Genomic DNA, 22,433 nt, shown 5'->3' on the forward strand with positions numbered 1-22,433 from the left:
GATGGGATGGAGGGATGAGGGCAGTGGGGAGCCTAGCGAGGCAGCTTGACAGGGAAGATATCTCACCAGGTGACAGGAGGCCAGTCTTTTTTTTTTTTTTTTTGGTGAGACGGAGTCTGGCTCTGTCACCCAGGCTGGAGTGCAGTCAGTAGCGTGATCTCGGCTCACTGCAACCTCCGCCTTCCGGGTTTAAGCGATTCTCCTGTCTCAGCCTCCCAAGTGGCTGGGACTACAGGTGCCTGCCACCACGCCCAGCTAATTTTTGTATTTTTAGTAGAGATGTGGTTTCACCCAAAGTGCTAGGATTACAGGCATAAGCCACTGTGCCCGGCCCCAGGAGGCCAATCTTGATTCCATTACTATCTGTGTGACCTTGGTCAGGTCCCTTAAACTCTCCAAGCCTGTTTCCTCATCTATAAAATTGGTAAGAAATGTTATCCTGCCTTACTCACCTGGTTTGAGCATGGTGCAGTGAAGTATGTGAAGCCACATTAGAAAATATAGGCTAGGCGCGGTGGCTCAGGCCTGTAATCCCAGAGCTTTGGGAGGCCGAAGCAGGCGGAGTGAGTGAGATCCTGCCACTGCACTCCAGCCTGGGCGACAAGAGCGAAACTCCGTCTGAAAAAAAAAAAAAAAAAAGGCCGGGCGTGGTGGCTCAGGCCTGTAATCCCAGCACTTTGGGAGGCCAAGGTGGGCGGATCACGGATCACGAGGACAGGAGATCAAGACCATCCTGGCTAACACGGTGAAACCTCATCTCTACTAAAAATACAAAAAATTAGCCGGGCGTGATGGTGGGCGCCTGCAGTCTCAGCTACTTGGGAGGCTGAGGCAGGAAAATGGCGTGAACCCGGGAGGCGGAGCTTGCAGTGAGCCGAGATCGCACCACTGCACTCCAGCCTGGGCGACAGAGCGAAACTTCGTCTCAAAAACAAAACAAAACAAAACAAAACAAAACAAAACACACACAGACACACAAAGTGCTCAGGGGTTTTTAGGGCGGTGAAATTACCCTGTTTGATCCTATAATGGTGGGTACATGTCATTATATATTTATCCAAACCCATAGAGTGTACAACATGAAGAGTGAACCCTAATGTAGTCTGTGGACTTTGCGTGATAATGATGGTCAATGTAGTTTTATAGATCGTAACAAACGTACCGCTCCAGTGGGGATGTTTGATAATGGTGGAGGCTGTGCATTTGTGGGGGCAGAGGTGTGTGGGAACTCTCTGTACCTTCTGCTCAGTATTGCTGTGAACCTAAAACTGCTCTAAAAAATAAAGTCCATTTAAAAATAAAGTGCTATACAAATGTAAGTCATTGTTCAATTAAACAAAAATTATATTTATTATGGAAAATGTCAAATTTATTTGCTGATACAGAGAATAGCGAAAGACTACATATCATATGATTATATTTGACATGTCCAGAAAAGGCATATTTGGTGAGACAGAAAGCAGACCAAAGGCGGGGGGTTGCCTAAGGCTGGGGTTGGGAGCAGGAATTGCCAGCAGAGGGCACAAGAAAACATTTTGGGAGTGACAGGAAGGTTCTTTTTTTTTTTTTTTTTTGAGACAGGGTTTCACTCTGTCACCCAGGCTAGAGTGCAGTGGCACCATCACGGCATCACAGCTCACTACAGCCTCGACCCCTCAAGTGATCCTCCCACCTCAGCCTCCGAAGTAGCTGGGACTACAGGCAGGTGCCACCATACCTGGCCAATTTTTGTTAGCAGGCTTGGCCTGCTTCTATGAGTTTGCCCATTATACATCCTTCATATAAGTTGAATTCAGGCATTATTTGTCCTTCTGTGACAGGCTTATTTCCCTATAATGCCCTCCAGGTTCATTCATGTCTGATTTCAAAATATATTATAAAGCTACTGTAGGCTGGGCACTGTGGCTCATGCTTATAATCACAGCACTTTGGGAGGCTGAAGTGGGAGGATTGATGAAACCCAGGAGTTTGAGACCAGCCTGGGCAACAAGCAAGACCCCACCTCTACAAAAAATTTAAAAAATTAGCCGGATGTGGTGGCACTATGTGCATGTGTGTGTATAATGGAATATTAAACAGTCTTTAAAAAGAAGGAAATCCTGCCATTTGCAACAATAAAACTGTTTTTAACAAAGCAAAATATAAAATAGAGAAAATAGTACAAGATTTAATAATTATCAATTTATGGCCAGTCTTGTTTCATCTGTATTCATACTAAATTTCCTCACTGTACTATTTTGATGCAAATTTCAGTTTACATTTTTCATTTATAAATATTTTTATATATGTTTCTAAAATATAACTCTTTTTTACTAAAAATGTAACCGGCTGGGCATGGTGGCTCACGCCTGTAATCCTAGCACTTTGGGAGGCTGAGGTGGGAGGATTGCTTGAGGCCAAGAGTTGAAGATGAACCTGGCCAACATAGTGGGACCCCGTCTTATTAAAAAAAGGAACTAAAATATTATTATCATATCATAGCTAAAAAAATTTAACAAGATTTTCTTAATGTCATCAAATATTCCATTAGTGTTCAAATTTCTTGTCTTAAAAATGTTTGTAATTTTTCTTGTCTTACAAATGTTTGTCTTACAAATGTTTGTAATTTATAAATCTTATAAATGTTTGTAATTTATTTGTTTAAAATCAAGATCCACATATTATGATTGGTTGACATGCCTTTTAAGTCTATTTTAATATATACATTTCCCCCGTATATTCTCTCTTTCTCTCTCTCATCCTGCAGTTTCCTTCAGTCTGAAGTTTGCCAGTTATATCCCTGTGATGTCATTGGACATGTTCCTCTATATTCCTCATTTCTTGTACATTGGAGCTGGATGTAGAGGGTTAGTCAGATTCAGGTTGAATTTCGGCAAGGCTATTTCACAAGGGGTGGTGTGTAATCCCAACATGGGCACATAGCATCTGGATGTCTCTCTGTTTTGATGCGAGCAATCATTGATACTCAATGCCCAGATGTATTAATCATTCATCATTCATTCATTCATGCGGGGGCATACCAATACAATTATACTTTTATTGTAAAATCAAACCCAGCTACAGAAAACCACCTAAACAAATGAATTATTATAAGACAAACACTCTTGCACCCATATCATCTCAAAATAGATCTTCAACTACCCAGAAGTTTCCATGTGCACCATCCCAAACAGCCCCCTTACTCCCTCCAAAAGTAACCACTACCCTTACTTTTATAGTGAGGACAAAAAGGAAGGACATCATTAAACTTCCTTAAGTTTCATTATGGTTTTATCGCCCAAATGTGCATTTCTAGACAGTATAGTTTAACCTTACCTATTTTTATTTATCTTTTAAGTCGCTTTTATTTTTTGGAGACAGGATCTTGCTCTGTCACGCTGGCATGCAGTGGCATGATCATGGCTCACTGTAGCCTCGACCTCCTAGGCTCAAGCGATCTTCTCACCTCAGCTTCCTGAGTAGCTGGGGCCACAGGAGCACACCACCACACCTGGCTAATTTTTGTTAAGTTTATTTTTATTTTCCAGAGAGACGAGGTCTCACTAGGTTGCTCAGGCTTGTCTGGATCTCCTGGGCTCAAGCAATCCTCCTGCCTCAGCCTCCCAAAATGTTGGGATTATGGGCATGAGCCACTGTGCCCAGCCTTAAATCCCTTTTAATGTACAGCTTGGAGACACATTTTAAAAGCATTTATTTTGTGTGAGACATTCAATGGGCACTAACAGAGCTACAAAAAGGAGTAAAGAAGAGCATCTGAGATTTTTGACTCCACTTAGCTTTGGGAGGAGCCAGCCTTAGCTCAAGAATAGGAGAAATCAGGTTAATGCTATGCATTAATGTGCAAAGGGCTAAGTGACTCAAAGAAGGCAGAAATCAAGCATCTGGGGAAGCTCTTCCAGTCTATCCTCACACTCCTGCTGTGTAACACCCAGATCAAATGTCTTCTTCTGGCCAAGAAGCAGCAAGACCTAGATTTACCCTCCCATCTTTAACAACTAAAAAACTGGACAGAATATATGAATATAGAGCAATAATGTTTGAACACTGGACATCAGGCAGCACAGAACAGTACTGTAATCCCTGAAAGACTGAAAAAAGTAGATGAGCTTTATATTTGCCCCAGCTTATTGCCTGCAAGGTTACCAGGCTGCAGGATGGAGGAACCCAGGCTGAGCCTGGCTGTCTCTTTGATCGAGGAGATAGAGCTGGGAGTCCAGGGAGGCCAAGGCCGCTAGTTTGCAGGAGAAAGTACAGGACAGGAGAGAGAGCTCTGGAGAGGTTCAGAAGGTTCCATGAATAGATAGCTGAGGACTGATCAGCACATGTATATGAGGGAACTATCTGTGGTGGGGAAAAACATCTGAAAGCTGCAGAGTTAACAATTTTTGAGCTCACACAGGGATGGAACTAGTTCCTGTTCCTACTGGCTCATATGGAAAATTCATAGGGCTTTGCCTTAGTGGCAAAAAAAATTAGGTTTTGCCTTAATGGCAGAGAAATATTAACCCTAGACTGGACGCTGCTCTGGTCTAACCTAATAAAACTTAAAAGTAAACTTTGAAAGGATCAAACTGGTTTTTCTTTCTCTCTCTTTCTCTTTGTCTCTCTCTCTCTGTCTCTCTCTTTTCTTTTTCTGAGACAGCGTTTTGCTCTTTCACCCAGGCTGGAGTACAGTGGTATGATGATGGCTCACTCCAGCCTTGACATCCTGGACTCAAGCGATCCTCCCACCTCAGCCTCCCAAGTAGCTGGGACCACAGATGCATGCTACCATGCCTGGGTGATTTTTGATTTTTTTTTTTTTTTTTTTTTTTTTTGAGACAGGGTCTCTCCATGTTGCCCATGCTGGTCTTGAGCTCCTGGGCTGAAGCAATCCTCTTGCATCTGCCTCCCAAAATGTTGAAATTTACAGGCATAAGCCACCATGTCTGGCCTGTTTTTGCTTCTTAAAAATTAACTGCAGTCCAGAACAAAGCTGAATAATATTCATTGAAACATAAAAATATACAGGACTCAGCAAGGTAAAATTCACAGTATTTGGCATCCAGTAAAAAATTAGTAGATATGGAAAGAAGCAGAAAATATGACCCATAGTAAGAATAAAAATCTGTTGAAACTAATCCAGAAATTGTTTAGATAAAATTAGTAGAAAAATATATTAAAGCAGTCATTATAATTATTCCATATGTTTAAGAAGTTAGAAGAAAAAACTGAGTAGAGATATGGAAGATTTTAAAAGACCCAGATCAAACTTCCAGAATTGTAAACAACAATGAAAAATACATTGGATGGAATTAATACTAGATTAGATGCTGTAAGAGAAAAGATTAGTGAACTTGAATACACAGCAATAGAAACTATCCAAAATGAAACACAGTGAGAAAAAAGGCTAGGAAAAAGTAAAGCATCAGTGAGTTGTGGGACAACTTCAGGGGGGCCTAATGTACAGGGTAATTGGAGACCCTGAAGGAAAGGGGAGGGCAGAAAAAATATTTAAGAAAATAATGGCTGAAAAATTTCCCAACTTGATGAAAACTATAAATGCACAGATACAAGAATCTCAACAAACCCAAGCACAAGAAACATGAAGGGGTGGCCTGCCCCTCCACACCTGTGGGTATTTCTAGTCAGGTGGGACGAGAGACTGAGAAAAGAAATAAGACACAGAGACAAAGTGTAGAGAAACAACAGTGGGCCCAGGAGACTGGCAGTCAGCACACCAAGGACCTGCACTGGCACCGGCCTCTGAGTTCCCTCAGTTTTTATTGATTATTATTTTCATTATTTCAGCAAAAAGGAATGTAGTAGGAGAGCAGGGTGATAATAAGGAGAAGGTCAGCAAAAAACATGTGAGCAAAAGAATCTATGTCATAATTAAGTTCAAGGGAAGGTACTATGCCTGGATGTGCACGTAGGCCAGATTTATGTTTCTCTCCACCCAAACATCTCAGTGGAGTAAAGAATAACAAGGCAGCATTACTGCAAACATGTCTGTCCTCCCACCATAGGGCGGTTTTTCTCCTATCTCAGAATTGAACAAATGTACAATCGGATTTTATACCAAGACATTCAGTTCCCAGGGGCAGTCAGGAGACAGTGACCTTCCACTATCTCAACTGCAAGAGGCTTTCCTCTTTTACTAATCCACCTCAGCACAGACCCTTTTCGGGTGTTGGGCTGGGGGACGGTCAGATCTTTCTCATCCCACGAGGCCATATTTCATACTATCTCATGGGGAGAAACCTTGGACAATACCCTGCTTTCAAGGGCAGAGGTCCCTGCGGCTTTCCGCAGTGCATTGTGCCCCTGGTTTATTGAGACTAGAGAATGGCGAAGACCTTTACCAAGTATATCACTTGTAAACATTTTGTTAACAAGGCATGTCCTGCACAGCCCTAGATCCCTTAAACCTTGATTTTATACAACACATGTTTTTGTAAGATGCAGGTTGGCTCAAAGTGGCTGGGTCAAAGTGGCTGGGACAAAGCTACAAATTAACAACATCTCAGCAAAGCAATTGTTTAAAGCACAGGTCTTTTTCAAAATGGAGTCTCTTATGTCTTCCCTTTCTATATAGACACAGTAACAGTCTGATCTCTCCTTCTTTTCCCTACAAAACATGAATAAAACTATGTAAAAAAGACACATCATAAAATAGCTTAAATAGCTAAATCCAGTGACAAAGAGAAAATCTTAAAAGAAACCAGAGGCATTGGGCTGGGCGCGGTGGCTCATGCCTATAATCCCAGCACTTTGGGAGGTGGAGGCGCACAGATCATTTGAGGTCAGGAGTTTGAGACCAGCTTGACCAACATGGTGAAACCCTGTCTTTACTAAAAACACAAAAAATTGCTGGGTGTGGTAGTGCACGCCTGTAATCTCAGCTACTCGGGAGGCTGAGACAGGAGACTCACTTGAACCCGGGAGGTGGAGGTTGCAGTGAACCTAGATAGTGCCACTGCACTCCAGCAGTCTGGGTGACAGAGAGAGACTCTGTCTCAAAAGACAAAACAAAACAAAGCAAAAAACAGACGCATAAAAGACATATTTCATACAAAGGAACAGAGATAGGATAATTGCAAATTTCTCATCAGAAACAATGTAAGTTAGAAGACAATAGAGCAACATTTTTAAAGTACTAAAAACAAAAGCGAAAAAGAAACTAGAATTCTAACCCAACACTCAGATCAGACCATGTCTCATCTTTGCTCAAAATTCCTCAGTGGTTTCCTATCTGAAAATCAGGATCCCCAGGACACTGCCTCTGAGACAGAGATGATCACGCAGTAAGTTTATTGGGAAGTGCTCTGGTGATCAACCTCTGTAGAGGACTGAAGATGGCAAGGTTGCATGGAAGGGGAAGTTGAGCTCTGATATAGTCTCAATAGAAGCCTCAGCTGTCCCTATTAATTTTGAAAATGGGATATCCCTTCAGAGCTGTCCCCAGTTGAAGCAAGGGGGTCAGGCCTTTATACTCATCAATTGGCTGTGGGATGTCCCAGGAAGGCGGCATGATCTTGGATGAGGCAGCTCCCTTGGCCAAGGGCAATTCCCAGAGAACAGGTCAGCTGAAAGCAGTCAGCCTTCAACATCTCATATCTGGGAGAATAAGCACCTAGATTCTGGAGGGAGATCTGAATGGCTCTCCACAGTATCCACTACACTTCCAAAAACCAAATGGATAAAATCTAATCTTCTTAGCGCTGCACACAAGATCTTTCATGATCTTGCACACGCCCGCCCCAGCCTCATCTCATGCTGTCTTCTCAGCCTGGAAGTCTCTTTCATCCTCTGCCCTGGCCCCACTTGTCTGTTGGCAAACTTCTACTAATTCTACTAATTCCTCAAATTACAGTTGAACGTACCTCCTCCAAGAAGCCTTCCCTGACTACTCTTGCAGACTCAATGATCCTTCCTCCCAATGTAGTGATTAGAACCATGGACTCCAGAGCCAGGGATTGAATTCCAGCTCTGCCACTTGCTAGCTGTGTAACCCAATGCATATTACTTAACCTCTCTGTATCTTAGTTTCCCCATCTATAAAACAAGGGATAACAGTAGTACTCTTACCTCATAGGGTTGTCATCAGGATTAAAGGAATTAATATATGCAAAGTTAGAGTAGTGTCTGGCAGAAGTAAATAACTGCTGCAATTGTTGTTGTTGTTGTTATTATTGAGACAGAGTCTCGCTCTGTCATCCAGGCTGGCGCGCAGTAGCATAATCACGGCTCATTGCAGTGTTGACCTCCTGGGCTCAAGAAATCCTCCCCGCTCAGCCTCCCGAGTAGCTGGGACTGCAGGTGCACACCACCACATCCAACTAATTTTTAAATTATTTGTACAGATGAAGACTCACTATGTTGCCCAGGCCGGTCTTGAACTCTCGGGCTCAAGCAATCCTGCTGCCTTGGTCTCCCAAAGTGTTGGGATTATAGGTGTGAGCCATTGCACGTGGCCCATTGTTGTTGTTATTATTATTGAAGTTGCTCTGTATGCATTTGTTGAAGGCATTAAGGAAGGAAAGAACTGGCTGGGCACAATGGCTCATGCCTGTAATCCCAGCACTTTGGGAGGCCAAGGTGGGCAGATGGCTTTGAGCTCAGGAATTCAAGACCAGCCTGGGGAACATGGTGAAACCCCGTCTCTACAAAAAATACAAAAATTAGCCGGGGATAATGGCTCATGCCTGTAGTCTCAAATATTTGGGAGGCTGAGGCTGGAGAATCGCTTGAGTCCAGGAAGCAGATGTTGCAATGAACTGAGACTGTGCCACTGCACTCCAGCCTGGGCAGCAGAGTGAGACCCTGTCTCAAAAAAAAAAAAAAAGAAGGAAGAAACTGAAAGAGACAGGCGGCATGCAGAGTTTGTTGTTCAAGGAATGTTGGAATGTTGAGTTGTTGAGTAACCCAACATGTCAGAAGGGGAGTAATGGCCTTATGGGTCCATGTTGGGAAGATGTTTTGATGCTACAGTAAAAGAGTGTGCATCTTATTTGGTAAGCAGTAAAAACCAATGGCAGAGTTTGTCCACAAATGAAAGAAAGGGCCAAAGAAAGAGAGACACAGATTGAGCCAAAAGATAAAGGCATATAGGTGGTGAGGTGAGAATTACACATGATGGGTGGTGGGTGCGAGTGTGGGATGGTCCCAGAAGAAGAGATGGGTGATGCGGACGTATGGGAGGTACAGGAGAGAGGGATGAGTTTAGAGGAAGGCGATATAAACATATAGAGGATGGAGTGGGGAATCAGGCCAGACTGATGGGTCAGGTGAGGAATTTTAGGCATGCTGGGAGTGGGGAAGATAAAGGGTGATGGAGACAGGTGAGTTTTATGGGAACAGGTAAGGAGTGATGGGGCTGTGCTGGGAGATGGAGTCAAGTGAGTGGCAGAGAGCTGTAAGGAGAACCTGAGAGCTGGAGCGGGACAGCCAGAGAGTCCCAGGGCTGGAGGAGAGCGGAGCGGGGACGTCGGAACGTGATGTCAGAGGAGGAGCCGTGATGTCAGAGCGGGCGGCGGGCGGTGATGTCAGGGCTGGTGCTGATGCTGGCGGCGCGGTGCATTGTGGGCAGCTCCCCGCTCTGCCGCTGCCGCCGCCGTCGCCCAAGGAGGATCGGGGCCGGGCCGGGCCGGGATGGTCCAGGTCGGAAGGCCGCCGCCGCCGGAGGGAGCGGGTCACCCAACGCCGCACTGAGCCGCCCCCGCCCCGCCCCGGCCCCGGGGGATGCGCCGCCCCGAGCCGCTGCCTCCGCCGCCGCCGCAGCCGCAGCCGCAGCGGGCACAGAGCAGGTGAGACGGGGCGGGGCGGGCCGGGGTCGGGGCGGGGGCTCCTTCGTGGGTTCAGGGGGCTCTGCCTGGCTCGTCTCCCAGCGCAGCCTTCTTGGGCTCCCCTCCGCGCTGCTGTCGCCGCCCGCTGGGCTGGGACGCTGGCCTACACCGCCTGGGCCGCGCCGAGGCCTGGAGCCGCTCCCTGTCCCCAGCACACAGACCTCCCTCCCCAACCCGTCCTCCAGGCACTTTGCTCCTCCCCACTCACCTCCGTCCCCTGTCCCCATGGCTTCACCCCTGGCTCTCCTGTCATCCCTGACGAATCATTCGGCTGTCTCCGTAATCTCCCTCCCTGTCCTCAGTCCCTCCATGCCTCCCACCTGCCTTCTTACCTACTTCCTCACCCCCTCGACTGTGCCCAGAGATCCCTCCCATGGTCCTATCTCTTCCTTGCCTGTCATCATTCTCTCTCACGGGTCTCCATCCTACCCACCCCCTCCTCTGATCCTGTCGCTCCTCATCCCTGCCATTCCCCTCTGCCTCCCTCCACACCTCTTTCACCTGTTCCCATCACCGCTGGCTAGTCTCCATCACCTCTCCTTACCTGGGCTCCCAGATTCCCACACACACCTGCTGACACCTTGCAGAGTTACACATCAACACTTGTATTCACAGGCCATGATGAGCTCCCACCAGTTCCACATACCCCTGTGTACCATCACTGGTCCCACATGCTCTCACCTGCACTCTCTGACAGATATTCATACAAAGTCCTGCATAAGCCCTTGCCTTCACTATGCACCCATGCCCCCATGTGCACACAGGAGCCTGAGGCAGCAGTAACAGGGCAGCCAAGTGTCCCATGTTTGTATCATCCAACCCAGTCTCAGCTGAGCATAGTCCTCAGACACAGAGAGAAGGAGGGTGGAGCGGGAGAAGCAGGTAACCCTCATTTATCTTCCTGGCTCCACTCTTCCTTCTCTTGCCTCATCTCTTTCTTTTTGGTTTGCTCATCTATAAAATGGGAGTAGGACACAAATTTTCCTTATCAACCTAACAGATCCACTGTCCCAGGACTGGAAAGCCCACCAGAGTTCACCCAGTTCAGCTTCCGAAGGCCCCCTCCCACCAGTTGAATTGCTTCTTCAGTCTTGTCCTCAACCTGTCTCCTTCATCTTTATTCTAGAACCCCCATCCCTACCTCTCCCTTCATCCTGCCATTGCCCTCACTGCCCTTCAAATTCCTGATGCCCCATATCCCACTTTGGCAGAAGGAGGGAAGTCCTGATGCTCTGAAGTTATAAGAAATCCTTATAACTTCACTTATTTCTTCACTTGAAGAAAGAGAAAAGGAGTGGCAGCGTCCCTCCCCATGAAGATCCCTTCTCCATATGTCCACCATGGCACATCATGAATTGGAAGGTGGTTTCCACACCTCCATGTCCCACCCTGTCCCCTATGGCAGGATGTCTAGATGCAGAAGCCCTGGGAAGTTATTTCATCCCAAGGAAAGGTGGGTTTATGTAGTTTCTACCCCATCTATAGATCTCTTTAGCCACCTTCCTCCCCTGACCCGCAACCCCTAAACCCCAGCCTAAGTAACTTCCCTCTTTCTCTATTTGTGACTCTCCAGGGTCGTTGTGAGGGCACGGTAGTGTGCTTCTAAAAATTGTGAGGGAAAGAGAAGAGGAAAATATCCTGGTTCCAAATCCTGTCCTGGGTTGGCAGAAATCTCAGAAAGTCAGGTCTTCTGGCCCCTTGCCTACACATATGCACATCACACACAGACAGACACAAAACACACACAAGCACACACAGATACAGAGATACATGTAGAAAAGCACACAGACACACAGAAAAGATAGACAAAGAAAGACACACAAAGACACATACACACACAGAAGGATACATGCACAGATGCACACACAGACATACATACACGCACACATGGGCATTTCTCCGGTAACATGTGCCTGTCTTTCCCAACCCCTGCCGTTGGGAAACTCTCCCTGATATCCAACTTCTACCTGTCCTAATTCGAGGAGAGATGTGTTCTTTCTTGCTGATTCCTAAGCAGACACAGAAAGGTGTGGTCAGAGGCTCTCTCACCCCATGCCCACCCAGACCTGCTGTTTCCTTTCACTCCTCCTGCCTCCTGCTACGCCCCTCCCATTTTCCTGCCCTCCCCAATTCAGCCCACCTCTGTCCCTCTGGAGTGGCCACAAGGCTGCTGTCCATCTGAAATCCATATCTTGAGTCCATCACCTGTGTTCACCCCATCTCTCATATCCTGACCTCCCAACCCCATGGCTGTGTCAGTGGGTTCAGCTCACCCTGAGAAAGGTGTATGACTCTCAGCATCTCCATCCCCATCCTCCTCAGTTAACACCACCCTCAAGGGGCTTTAGTGCCTCCCCTCATTTTCTTGATTACCACGTCTCCCAGGGCTGATTAGCAGGTCATTTTGGTGTGGGTGTCCCATGGGTCACCCCTTGGGTAGCAGGTCTTCCCTTTTCAGTAAGCCTCTGTTGCACAGCTCCATGGACATTTTGTGGCACAGGGGCTCCCCTAAGGGGGAGCCAAAGCCCAGGCCTCCCCTACAAGGGAAAGGGTCCCAGTCTGGTATGCCCCCTTGGTCAGTAAGTCTTCCTGGCATCAGTTAGCATATGTCTCTTTCCCCTCGGCCTGTTCACTGTCATTTTCCTCTTCTTCATTGGTCAACATGTGTGTCCTGTTGCTGATTTTAAACATCTCTAGTTTGTAGTCTGTATCTCCCTTGCACTGGCCTTTATACAATCTTTCCCCTGGTAACTCCTGGAGCATCTGTCCAGTGGGGCCAGGAAGAATGCAGGGCAGGAGTGGAGCTCCTCTCCTCCATATCTGCCAGGTGGTCCTGGGTCCGAAGCCCGCCCTCACAGCCCCTCCTCACTCCCCTAGGTAGATGGCCCCCTCAGGGCAGGCCCTGCGGACACCCCTCCCTCTGGCTGGCGGATGCAGTGCCTAGCGGCCGCCCTTAAGGACGAAACCAACATGAGTGGGGGAGGGGAGCAGGCCGACATCCTGCCGGCCAACTACGTGGTCAAGGATCGCTGGAAAGTGGTGAGTGAGTGACCCGGCGGGACAGAGGGAGGGTAGCGGGGAGGGAGGCGAGGACCTGGAGACTTGTTAAAACCGGTGCCCTCCGCTCCCCTACCCTAAGAGGGAGGTGCCTCTAAGCTCATTTGCATACTGCTTGCAGGTCATTATTTTTGCCAACACGTGTGGACAATAGCTTTCTCCCAGTGCCCTCTCTCCAGCCCCGCCCTCTCTCACCCCTCTCCCCGCTAGGTCACGTTGGTCAGGCCAAGCCCGGAACAACTCCTGGTTGGATGTCTGGGCAGGAGCTGCAGAGGCCAGTGTGGGGAGGAGGAAGAGGGGTGGGGGAGGGAGCTTTTTCTCTGACGGACCTTGGAGAAGGGCAGTGGACGAGCATGTGTCCCTCCGCTTCCGCAGAGGACGGAAAGGCTTGGGTTTGGGGAAAGAGGCCCTGTAGGCTGCTCCCGCCGCACCCGCACTCCATCTTCTCCATCCAGCCTCCTCCCCTCGCCGGGTCCTGCGGCAGGTGCAGCACGGCGAGACTCCATCTCCCGGCGTGCCCTGCTCCTCCAGCCCCGGGCTTCGGGCCGCTCAGCCTGCCGGGAGTTGTAGTCTCAGCCTCCTCGGGAGCCGGGCCTGCCTGGGAGGGGGCGCGTGAGGGCTGGGGGAATGATAGTATTTGGGGAGCGAGACCTACTGTACATCACCTCCCTTTTTTCCGTCACTTAATAGCGCTCTGGTGTCCTCGTATCATTGTGGGGGCAGGATAATGTGGGGCGGACTGTGGGCGGCAGTGTGGGGGAACCCGTGTATGAGCCTGTGGGACTGCACCGGAGTGGGGAGCCAGGGGGAGGGGAGGGAGAACAACAGAGGTCAGGTACACTCCGAGTCGTGTGTGTGTGCGCGCGTGTGTGTGCGTGTGTGTTTGGCGCGTGTGCGCGCCCGCGTGCTTTAGTGGTGGGGAGGCTCAGCTCACGGGAGTGCGGGGTTGGAGAGGAGGGTGAGGCCCGGGTGCAGGCGGGTCTCCACGGCAACAGCCACCGGCCGTGCAGGTCCCCTAGAAGCCTAGAAAGAGGCAACGGTGGCGACGTTTTCAGAGATGTCTCTGGGACTCGGGGTTGGGAGTGGAAGGGGTGAAGAGGAGGAGACTTCTAGGGGTCTCCAAGGGATGAGGAAAGGGGCTGTTTATGTCCCTGAGGGGGGACTTCCTGAGAGGGAGAGTACAGAAATCGGGGGAGGAAGAGCCAGGGCGGTAAGAAAAGGAACGAGGGTCTGGCAAAGAGAGGAGTGTTCCTCCGAAACCTCGGGGCCCCTGGCACTGGAGCTTAGTTTCTGGCAGATTGGAGGCAGAATGACATTTGCACCGAAGTGGTGAGGAAAAGACAGTTTTTACACACATGTTGAGTTTAGGCTGGAACTTTTTTGTGATTTCTGAGGGAAGGAGTAGAAGATGAGTGGGGAGCGAAATGGAGCAGGGAGCTGGAGGGAGGGCAAGCATGCCGACCTCTCCTCACCTCCGACCCCCACCTCCGACCCCCACCCCTGGAGTGTTAGAGAGGGTGAGGGGCCACATGCTTCCCTTCAGCCTCTTCCCGGTGAGGATGGCACTGAGGTGGGAGGCAGAGCTCAAGAACCAAGGCAAACTGCCCATAGATCTCGGTGGCCAGAAGAAAAAGGGGGTCAGTGGCACTAGATGTGGCATTTAAAAATAAATACATGGACCAGGCATGGTGGCCCATACCTGTAATCCTAGCACTTTGGGAGGTTGAGGTGGGAGGATCACTTGGGGTCACGAGTTCGAGACCAGGCTGGCCAACACGGTGAAACCTCATCTCTACTAAGAATACAAAAATTAGCCGGGCATGGCAGTGGGCGCCTGTAATCCCAGCTAACCAGGAGGCTGAGGCAGGAGAATCACTTGAACCTGGGAGGCAGAGGTTGCAGTGAACTGAGATCATGCCATTGCACCCCAACCTGGGTGACAGAGCAAGACTCCTCCTCTAAGTAAGTAAATAAATCCTCAATACTTGGCAGGCTGAGGCAGGAGGATCGCTTGAGCCCAGAAGTTCAAATCCAGCTGGCCAACCTGTCTCTAAAAACATAAAATAATAACATCTTATTCATCTTGAGGGGTGCTTCTCAGAATCAGAATAGTAAACAGTAATAGTAATAATGACTTAGTATTTGTTTTGAGCATTCACTGTTGCTAGGCATTGTGCAAAATGCCTTATGTGCATTATCTCAAGAACTTACCAAGTAGATTTGTATTCCCATTTATTAATCCCACTTCACAGGTGTGGAAACTGAGGAAATTTCTTAGCTAATTTGCCAAATTTCCATGACTAGTAGGTGGGGCCAGGTCTGTCTGACAAGAATCAGCCCATCCAAGAATCAGGACCACTGAGCCGAAGAAACCTTTGTGACCAATTCTAGTCCAACTCTCTTCATTTCACAGAGGAGGAAGAGTGGAGGCTCAGAGAGTTTAAGAAACTCACCCCAGGTCACCCAGAGCTGGCCAAGAAACCAAGTCTCCTTCCTCCCAAGGACCAGTGCTGATCCTATTGTGTCATATTTCTCCTCTAGTTTAGGGAGGTCCTTCAGCAGGGGCTGAGATCATGTAAAATTTATCAGGAGTGGAGAAAAGGGAGATTGAGAGAATATTCCTATTACTGGACTGTGGGCAGGGCCACATTGTGACTTTCATGGGCCCCTTCCTCCATAAGAAAGTACTTAAAATTGTATTTTATGACTGCATTGGTATAAAGAGGAATATATTAATATTATACATTAGATTGTTCTCTTTGACCTAAAGGTTCATTTTTTTTCCTCTGATGATTTTTTTTTTTAATTTTATTTTTTTGAGACAGGGTCTCACTCTGTCGCCCAGGCTGGAGTGCAGTGATGAGATCTCGGCTCACTGCAACCTCTGCCTCCCAGATTCAAGCAATTCTTATGCCTCAGCCTCTTGAGTAGTTGGGATTACAGGCACCCGCCACCACATCCGGCTAATTTTTGTATTTTTAGTAGAGATGGGGTTTCACCATGTTAGCCAGGCTGATCTCAAACTCCTGACCTCAAGTCATCCACCCACCTCAGCCTCTCAAAGTACTGGGATTACAGGCGTGAGGCACCATGCCTGGCCTCCCTTATGATTTTAAAAGAAATTAAAACATTTTCATGGACCCCCTAAAGGTATCAGGGGCCTAGTCACTGTGTCTCATGGATAAGTCAGCCCTAGCTGTGGTGCAAGGGAGAAGGGATGTTGGTGGAGTGGGTGGTGAAGATACCTAGTTCCCTGTTTTATGGAGGTTCCATAATGGGTGGGGGGTGGGTGGGGAAGGAGGGGTGTAAAGAAGGAGACATAGGTTCTGCTGGGAAATGAAGGTGGTAGAGAAATACCCCAGGGCACCCTGGGAAATTGGGAAGTAGGTGTCATAAATGTCTTGGCTGTCCCGAGCCTTCCTGACTTATCTCTAGCAATGATTTCGGAGCCTGGCAGATCTGGGCTTGAATCTCAGCACTCACACTTTTTAATGTTGATGGGTCCACAGTTTCTGTAACATTATGGATTCTGCATTTGATTGCCTGGGTTTAAATGAAACCTGCCTGGCTTTGCTTTTTTTTTTTTTTTTTTTTTTTTGAGACGGAGTTTCTCTCTTGTTGCCCAGGCTGGCGTGCAATGGCGTGATCTCGGTTCACTGCAGCCTCCGCCTCCCAGGTTCAAGTGATTCTCCTGCTTCAGCATCCCAGGTAGCTGGGATTACAGGCGCCCGCCACCACGCCCCACTAAAGTTTTGTAGTTTTAAATAGAGACGGGGTTTCGCCATGTTGGCCAGGCTGGGCTCAAACTCCTGGCCTCAGGTGATCCACCCAATTCAGCCTCCCAAAGTGTTGGGGTTACAGGCGGGAGCCACTGCGCCTGGACCTGGCTTTGCTATTAACTAGCAGTGTGATGTGGGGCAAGGTATTGCATTTCCCGTGCCTCAGTTTTCCTTCTGTGCAAAATGGGGAATCACATGAACTTCCTCACCTGTGTTGCCAGGAGCCTTTGGGGATTAACTGAGATGACATCTGTGAGACCAAGATTCGGTTTTCCCCTCCCCTTTGCCCTTTCCTCTGTTCTCGCACAAGCAAACCATAAAGGAATCTAGAAGATATTCGCATCTCCCCAGAGTTTAAAGTACCCCAGAGGCAGACATGCCGTTGTTTCCCGTTAGTCTGAGTCTGTCCCCTCCTGGCTCTGAAATCCTGCCTTAAAATTTCGTCTCTAAGAGAAAGGAACTCTGGTTTCTCACTGTTCTTCCTCCTTCCTCTTTCCCTGTCTCCTTCCCAGACACAAGCACCTTGAAGTTCCCATCCAGCATTCTGCTTCTTTTCCATATCTTCCCTTCCTGCTCCTGTCTCTTTCTGGAGTGAGTTTAATGGTAACCTGGGAACTCCCAGCCCTTCCGCTCCGCCTGGTCTTCCTCCCTCCATTCCTCAGTGTCAACCACCACTAAACAATCACAAGGCATGTGGGTGCTGAACAGACATTCGGGGCGGGCTCAGAGATGCAGGAGGCTGAGCGGCCAGAGTCTGCAGGTTGATCAGAGTCACAAGCCAGCAGGACGGAATGAGGATTTGGGAAGGTGCACAGAGCGGACAGGCCCCCACTGAGGCAGCTCCCCGAGGGGGTGAGCATCAAGCTCTCCATCCTTCTTTCTTTTTCTTTTTTCAGTGGACCTCCTCTGAGGTCATGTACATCTTTCTTAAACCAAACCAGTCTCAGCTTGGAACTCGGCACCTTCTCCCTGCTCCCCATGCCTGCCAGCAGAGCCCTCACCCTCCAGGACCCCCGGGCCTCTGAGCTGAAATGATTTTGAGCCCCTCCCCAGAACTCAGCTTTGCTCGGCTCCCTGCCAGCTCTTCCTTCACTTTATTGCGGTTCTCCTCCCCGCCTTTCTCACGCCTGCTTTGGGAGGCCGGAGGGGGAAGACGAGAGGATCAGACCGCTGCTCCATTCCCTCCAGGCGCCGGTCCCACCACGCTTCGACAGTGCCCCCTGCCCTGGAGAGGAGGCTCATCCTCGTTGTGGGCATCTGACCAGGGACCTAGGGAGTGATGTGACGTGAACTTCGGCAGTGAGCATGGGCCGCGAACATCCTTTGCTGAATCCCCTTTTGCCCACATACTCTCTCCTTCTTGTGACTCTTGGGTGGCTGCCAACCCCAGGAAGTGCCGGCTTCCCCAGGGGATCAATCCGCCCTGAGGCTGGGAGGTCCTGGAATTGGTTTTCCTTCTGGATAGGGGTCGCTCAGTCTACACAGGGGATGGGGGAACATGATATTTGTTGTCCTTCTAGAGAAGAAAAGGTCAAGGGCGGCCCAGTGTCTCCTCAGAATCCTACATTAGGCTTTCTCCATGTCTATATGGGGTCACAGGTCTTTTACCCTTTCCTGACATCTGGCTATGTGTGTGTGTGTGTATGTGTGTGTGTGTGTGTGTGTGTGTGTGTGTGTGTGTATGGTTGCTCAGGAGCTGAGCTGTCTGTCCCAGGGCACTAGGAGAGGAGGGGGGGTGCTAATGGTGTGGGGCAAAGAAGAGAGACATGAGGTTCTCCCCTTCAAAGATGCCCCCTTCTGGCCGGGCACAGTGGCTCATGCCTGTAATCCCAGCACTTTGGGAGGCCGAGGCAGCTGGATCACCTGAGGTCAGGAGTTTGAGACCAGCCTGGCCAACATGGTGAAACCCTGTCTCTACAAAAAATTAGGAGGGCATGGTGGCGTGCACCTGTAGTCCCAGCTACTCAGGAGACTGAGGCATGAGAATTGCTTGAACATGGGAGGCGGAGGTTGCAGTGAGCCGAGATTGCACCACTGCACTCCAGCCTGGGCAACAAAGTGAGACTCCGTCTCAAAAAAAAAAAAAAAGATACCCCCCTTCCCCACCAATGAAGGATGCAACCAAGCAGCAGGTGGGATGAGGAGCTGTTCAACCTGATCCCTGAGCACCCCCTATCCCCTCATCTTCATAGCTGAAAAAGATCGGGGGCGGGGGCTTTGGTGAGATCTACGAGGCCATGGACCTGCTGACCAGGGAGAATGTGGCCCTCAAGGTGGAGTCAGCCCAGCAGCCCAAGCAGGTCCTCAAGATGGAGGTGGCCGTGCTCAAGAAGTTGCAAGGTTCGGGCCTCGGGCAGGGGGATGGGAAGGAAGAGATGATGAAGCCAGGGGCTAAGAGAGGTGATGAGATCAGAAGCTGGGGTGAGGGAGGAGATGTCGTGTGGTAGAGGGAAGAGGGGATGGAGCCAGGAGCTAAGGGGGAGGTGACGGAGCCAGAGTCTAAGAGAGATGGGACCGGGGTCTAAGAGAGTGATGGGGCAGGAGGCCGGGTTGGTGATCAAGGAAGTGATGGAGCTGGAGTCTAGGAGACATGATGAGGCTAGGGCCAGGGAGGTGGCAAGAGAGGTGCTCACCGGGCCAGCACTGGAGGGACCAGGAATCAAGAGTGCACTAGGAACCCATCTTAGGGTTGGAAATGAGGAAGAAAGAGTAAGAGCTGGAAGACCTATGTCTGTGCCCCTCAGGGAAGGACCATGTGTGCAGGTTCATTGGCTGTGGCAGGAACGAGAAGTTTAACTATGTAGTGATGCAGCTCCAGGTGAGTCCCCGTGGCCCATCCTTGCTCCCGTCTCTAAGAGCTTGGGCTGTGACTCCAGGGTAGGGGAAGGGAAGGGAGACTGTGGCCCTGGGAGAGGGGAGTGGGCACAACCCTTTGGGGTGAGGCTGGGAAGAGTATCACAATGGTGGTGTCTGGGATGACAGCTGAGGGTGAGTCTACCCCCCACCTCCACCCCCACACAGGGCCGGAACCTGGCCGACCTGCGCCGCAGCCAACCGCGAGGCACCTTCACGCTGAGCACCACATTGCGGTTGGGCAAGCAGATCTTGGAGTCCATCGAGGCCATCCACTCTGTGGGCTTCCTGCACCGTGACATCAAGCCTGTGAGCACTGCCCCCACACGCCTCTCTGTTCCCTCCTCCAGAACACACCCCCAATTCTTTCCCTGGGTCTCCTGGTTTCTCCTCTGCAACCATGGTTGGGACTTGTGATGGGACAGCCTCTTCTCCCCAAGCCCTTCCTGCTCTCTTTCCCAGGCCCCATCTCTTCCTCTCCCCTGCTCCCCAGGAGCATGCACCCCTGCCTGCCCCTCAGCCATGCCCAGGCCTCTCCTCTGTTCTTCCCTTCTGGTCCTTATCCCTTGCCCCTGACCTGACAGTTCTGGAACCTAGGAAGGTGAAGGGGCTGGGAAAGGATGGAGGGATCGAGGGAAGGGGACTGACGGGCTGGGGCTTGGCAAGGAGTTCCAAGTAGCTGATTTTGTGGCATCTTGAATATTTGTGCTAGGAAAAAATCTCCAACTTAAAGAGATGAAAACTGAGGCCCAGAAAGTTTAGTTGAAAGGCGCAAGGCCACCCAGCAGGCCTGCTGCCTTAGGCAGCCACACCAGTTACACCAAATCACATTGCCTTGCTGGGGAGTCTCAAAAATGTGGAGCCAGACAGACGTGGCTGAGTCACCACTTGCTGTGTAATCTCAGAGATGCTTCCTAAGCTCTTTGACCTTTAGTTTCCTCATCTCTAAAATGGGGATGATCACACCTGCTCCTCAGATGAGAGGCTGTGACCTGGTGCACACACGTGAATACTGACGTTTCCTTGCGGGCGAGCGAATGTGGGGCTGAAGGCCCTTCATCAGCTGCAGAGCTGTTTCTTGGTGCCCCTTGAGGTGGCCCAGCTGGGGTTGGGGCCCCCAGGGCTCACAGCTGCTGTCTCCCCCAGTCAAACTTTGCCATGGGCAGGCTGCCCTCCACCTACAGGAAGTGCTATATGCTGGACTTCGGGCTGGCCCGGCAGTACACCAACACCACGGGGGATGTGCGGCCCGTGAGTACCGTCGGGGCGGGGAGGACAGTGGAGGACTCCCCCCTACTCCCAGATCTGGGGACCCTTCACCCACTTTTCTTACAGCTGCCTAAGCTGGCCTGGTCTTGTGTTCAGTACCAGCGCCACCCAGCTCTGGGGTCCACACTCGGCCTGTCCCCTCTCTCCGTTAGCCTGTACTCTTGGGGGATGCCACATCCATACCTTGTGATTTTCCTGCCCACTCTGGGCAGGGAGCAGGGTCAGCAGGCGGGTTTAGGACTGGAAAGTTAGAGAGCAGGCCCACCTCCCCAGCCAGGGGAGGTGGTCAGGGTGAAGAGTTAGACTTGGTGGCAGGGTTGAGAGGTGGCTGAGGTGAGGGCATAGCGGGTGACGTTCTTGGTGGTCTCCCTTCTGCAGCCTCGGAATGTGGCTGGGTTTCGAGGAACTGTTCGCTATGCCTCGGTCAATGCCCATAAGAACCGGGTGAGTGGCAAAGCCCGGGATGCGGGATGTGGAGGTGAGAGGGGCAAGGTCGGGGTGCAGTGTGCTGCTGGGGAGGGGTGGGGAGAGGAGAGTGGGGCAGGGGCTGCAATCTGCCACCCCAGAGACCCTGGGCTGGAGGAAGGCCCCTCTGTGGCAGACTCAGCGTCCCCTTCATCATTTGTTTCGGGAACCCCATCCTCTCTGTTCTCACTACAGACCCCTGTCGGGTGAGGAAGCACACACGGTAGTTTTGGCTGTGGGACTCTGTAGGTGTTGGAGGGTTGGGGATGGAGCTGTGGCCTCAGGGAGACCCCAGTTCTGTCCTTAGGGGCCTGGGTGTCAGGCCTCCCTGACAGATGCCCCTCAGAGAAGGGTCAGCCGCCCATTCCCAGGGAAGGACCTGAGAGCTGCAGGTGACTCCCTCCCCCCACCTCCAGGAGATGGGCCGCCACGATGACCTGTGGTCCCTCTTCTACATGCTGGTGGAGTTTGCGGTGGGCCAGCTGCCCTGGAGGAAGATCAAGGACAAGGTGAGCCCCAGGCAGCTGGGTCTGAGGTGGCAGAAGGGGTGTCAGGGCAGCTGGGACTCCATCTCCCTGTGGCCTCTTGCCTCCAGGAACAGGTAGGGATGATCAAGGAGAAGTATGAGCACCGGATGCTGCTGAAGCACATGCCGTCAGAGTTCCACCTCTTCCTGGACCACATTGCCAGCCTCGACTACTTCACCAAGCCCGACTACCAGGTAGGAGCCTGCTACCCTGCCCCTGCTCCCTAGACACCACTCTGTGGGTGACTGTCCCCCAGCAGACCTCACTCCTGCTGAGGCTCCGTGGCCCTGCCTTGTCCCCAAGCCTCTCCCTTTGGTCTTCTAACTGCACTAAAGGTATGTATACTCTTGTAAACTAGTCACAGCCAAGATTTATCAAGAGCTTACCCTGTTGTCAGTGCTTTTCATATGTTAACTCATTTAAGCTTCCAAGCAAGCCTTTGATGATAATGAATGCTCCTTATATTATTATTCCAGCTCTTTTTTTTTTTTTAAAGACAGAGTCTTGCTCTGTCATCCAGGCTGGAGTGCAGGGGCATGATCTCTGTTCACTGCAACCTCTGCCTCCCGGGTTCAAGCAATTCTCCTGCCTCAGCCTCCCGAGTAGCTGGGACTACAGGCACGTGCCACCATGCCCGGCTAATTTTTGTATTTTTA

The 22,433-nt window shown here is 50.2% G+C and overlaps 1 protein-coding gene across 2 annotated transcripts in view; it reads left to right on the forward strand.

Moving 5' to 3' along the window:
* The first annotated feature begins 9,560 nt into the window (after positions 1-9,560).
* The window catches only part of TTBK1 (tau tubulin kinase 1), a 45,209-nt gene continuing 32,336 nt past the window's right edge, over positions 9,561-22,433 (forward strand). The window contains exons 1-9 of one of the 2 annotated variants that reach the window (XM_054492293.2): positions 9,561-9,788; positions 12,705-12,866; positions 18,856-19,003; positions 19,408-19,481; positions 19,685-19,825; positions 20,663-20,767; positions 21,164-21,229; positions 21,667-21,759; positions 21,846-21,971. In XM_054492293.2, coding sequence (XP_054348268.2) covers positions 12,759-12,866; positions 18,856-19,003; positions 19,408-19,481; positions 19,685-19,825; positions 20,663-20,767; positions 21,164-21,229; positions 21,667-21,759; positions 21,846-21,971 — 861 coding nt within the window. In that variant the 5' untranslated portion in view covers positions 9,561-9,788; positions 12,705-12,758. The remainder of the gene's footprint in view (positions 9,789-12,704; positions 12,867-18,855; positions 19,004-19,407; positions 19,482-19,684; positions 19,826-20,662; positions 20,768-21,163; positions 21,230-21,666; positions 21,760-21,845; positions 21,972-22,433) is intronic. The other variant, XM_054492291.2, reaches the window with a different exon arrangement.

The sequence above is a fragment of the Pongo pygmaeus genome, chromosome 5 (assembly GCF_028885625.2).
Source record: "Pongo pygmaeus isolate AG05252 chromosome 5, NHGRI_mPonPyg2-v2.0_pri, whole genome shotgun sequence".
NCBI lineage: Eukaryota > Metazoa > Chordata > Mammalia > Primates > Hominidae > Pongo > Pongo pygmaeus.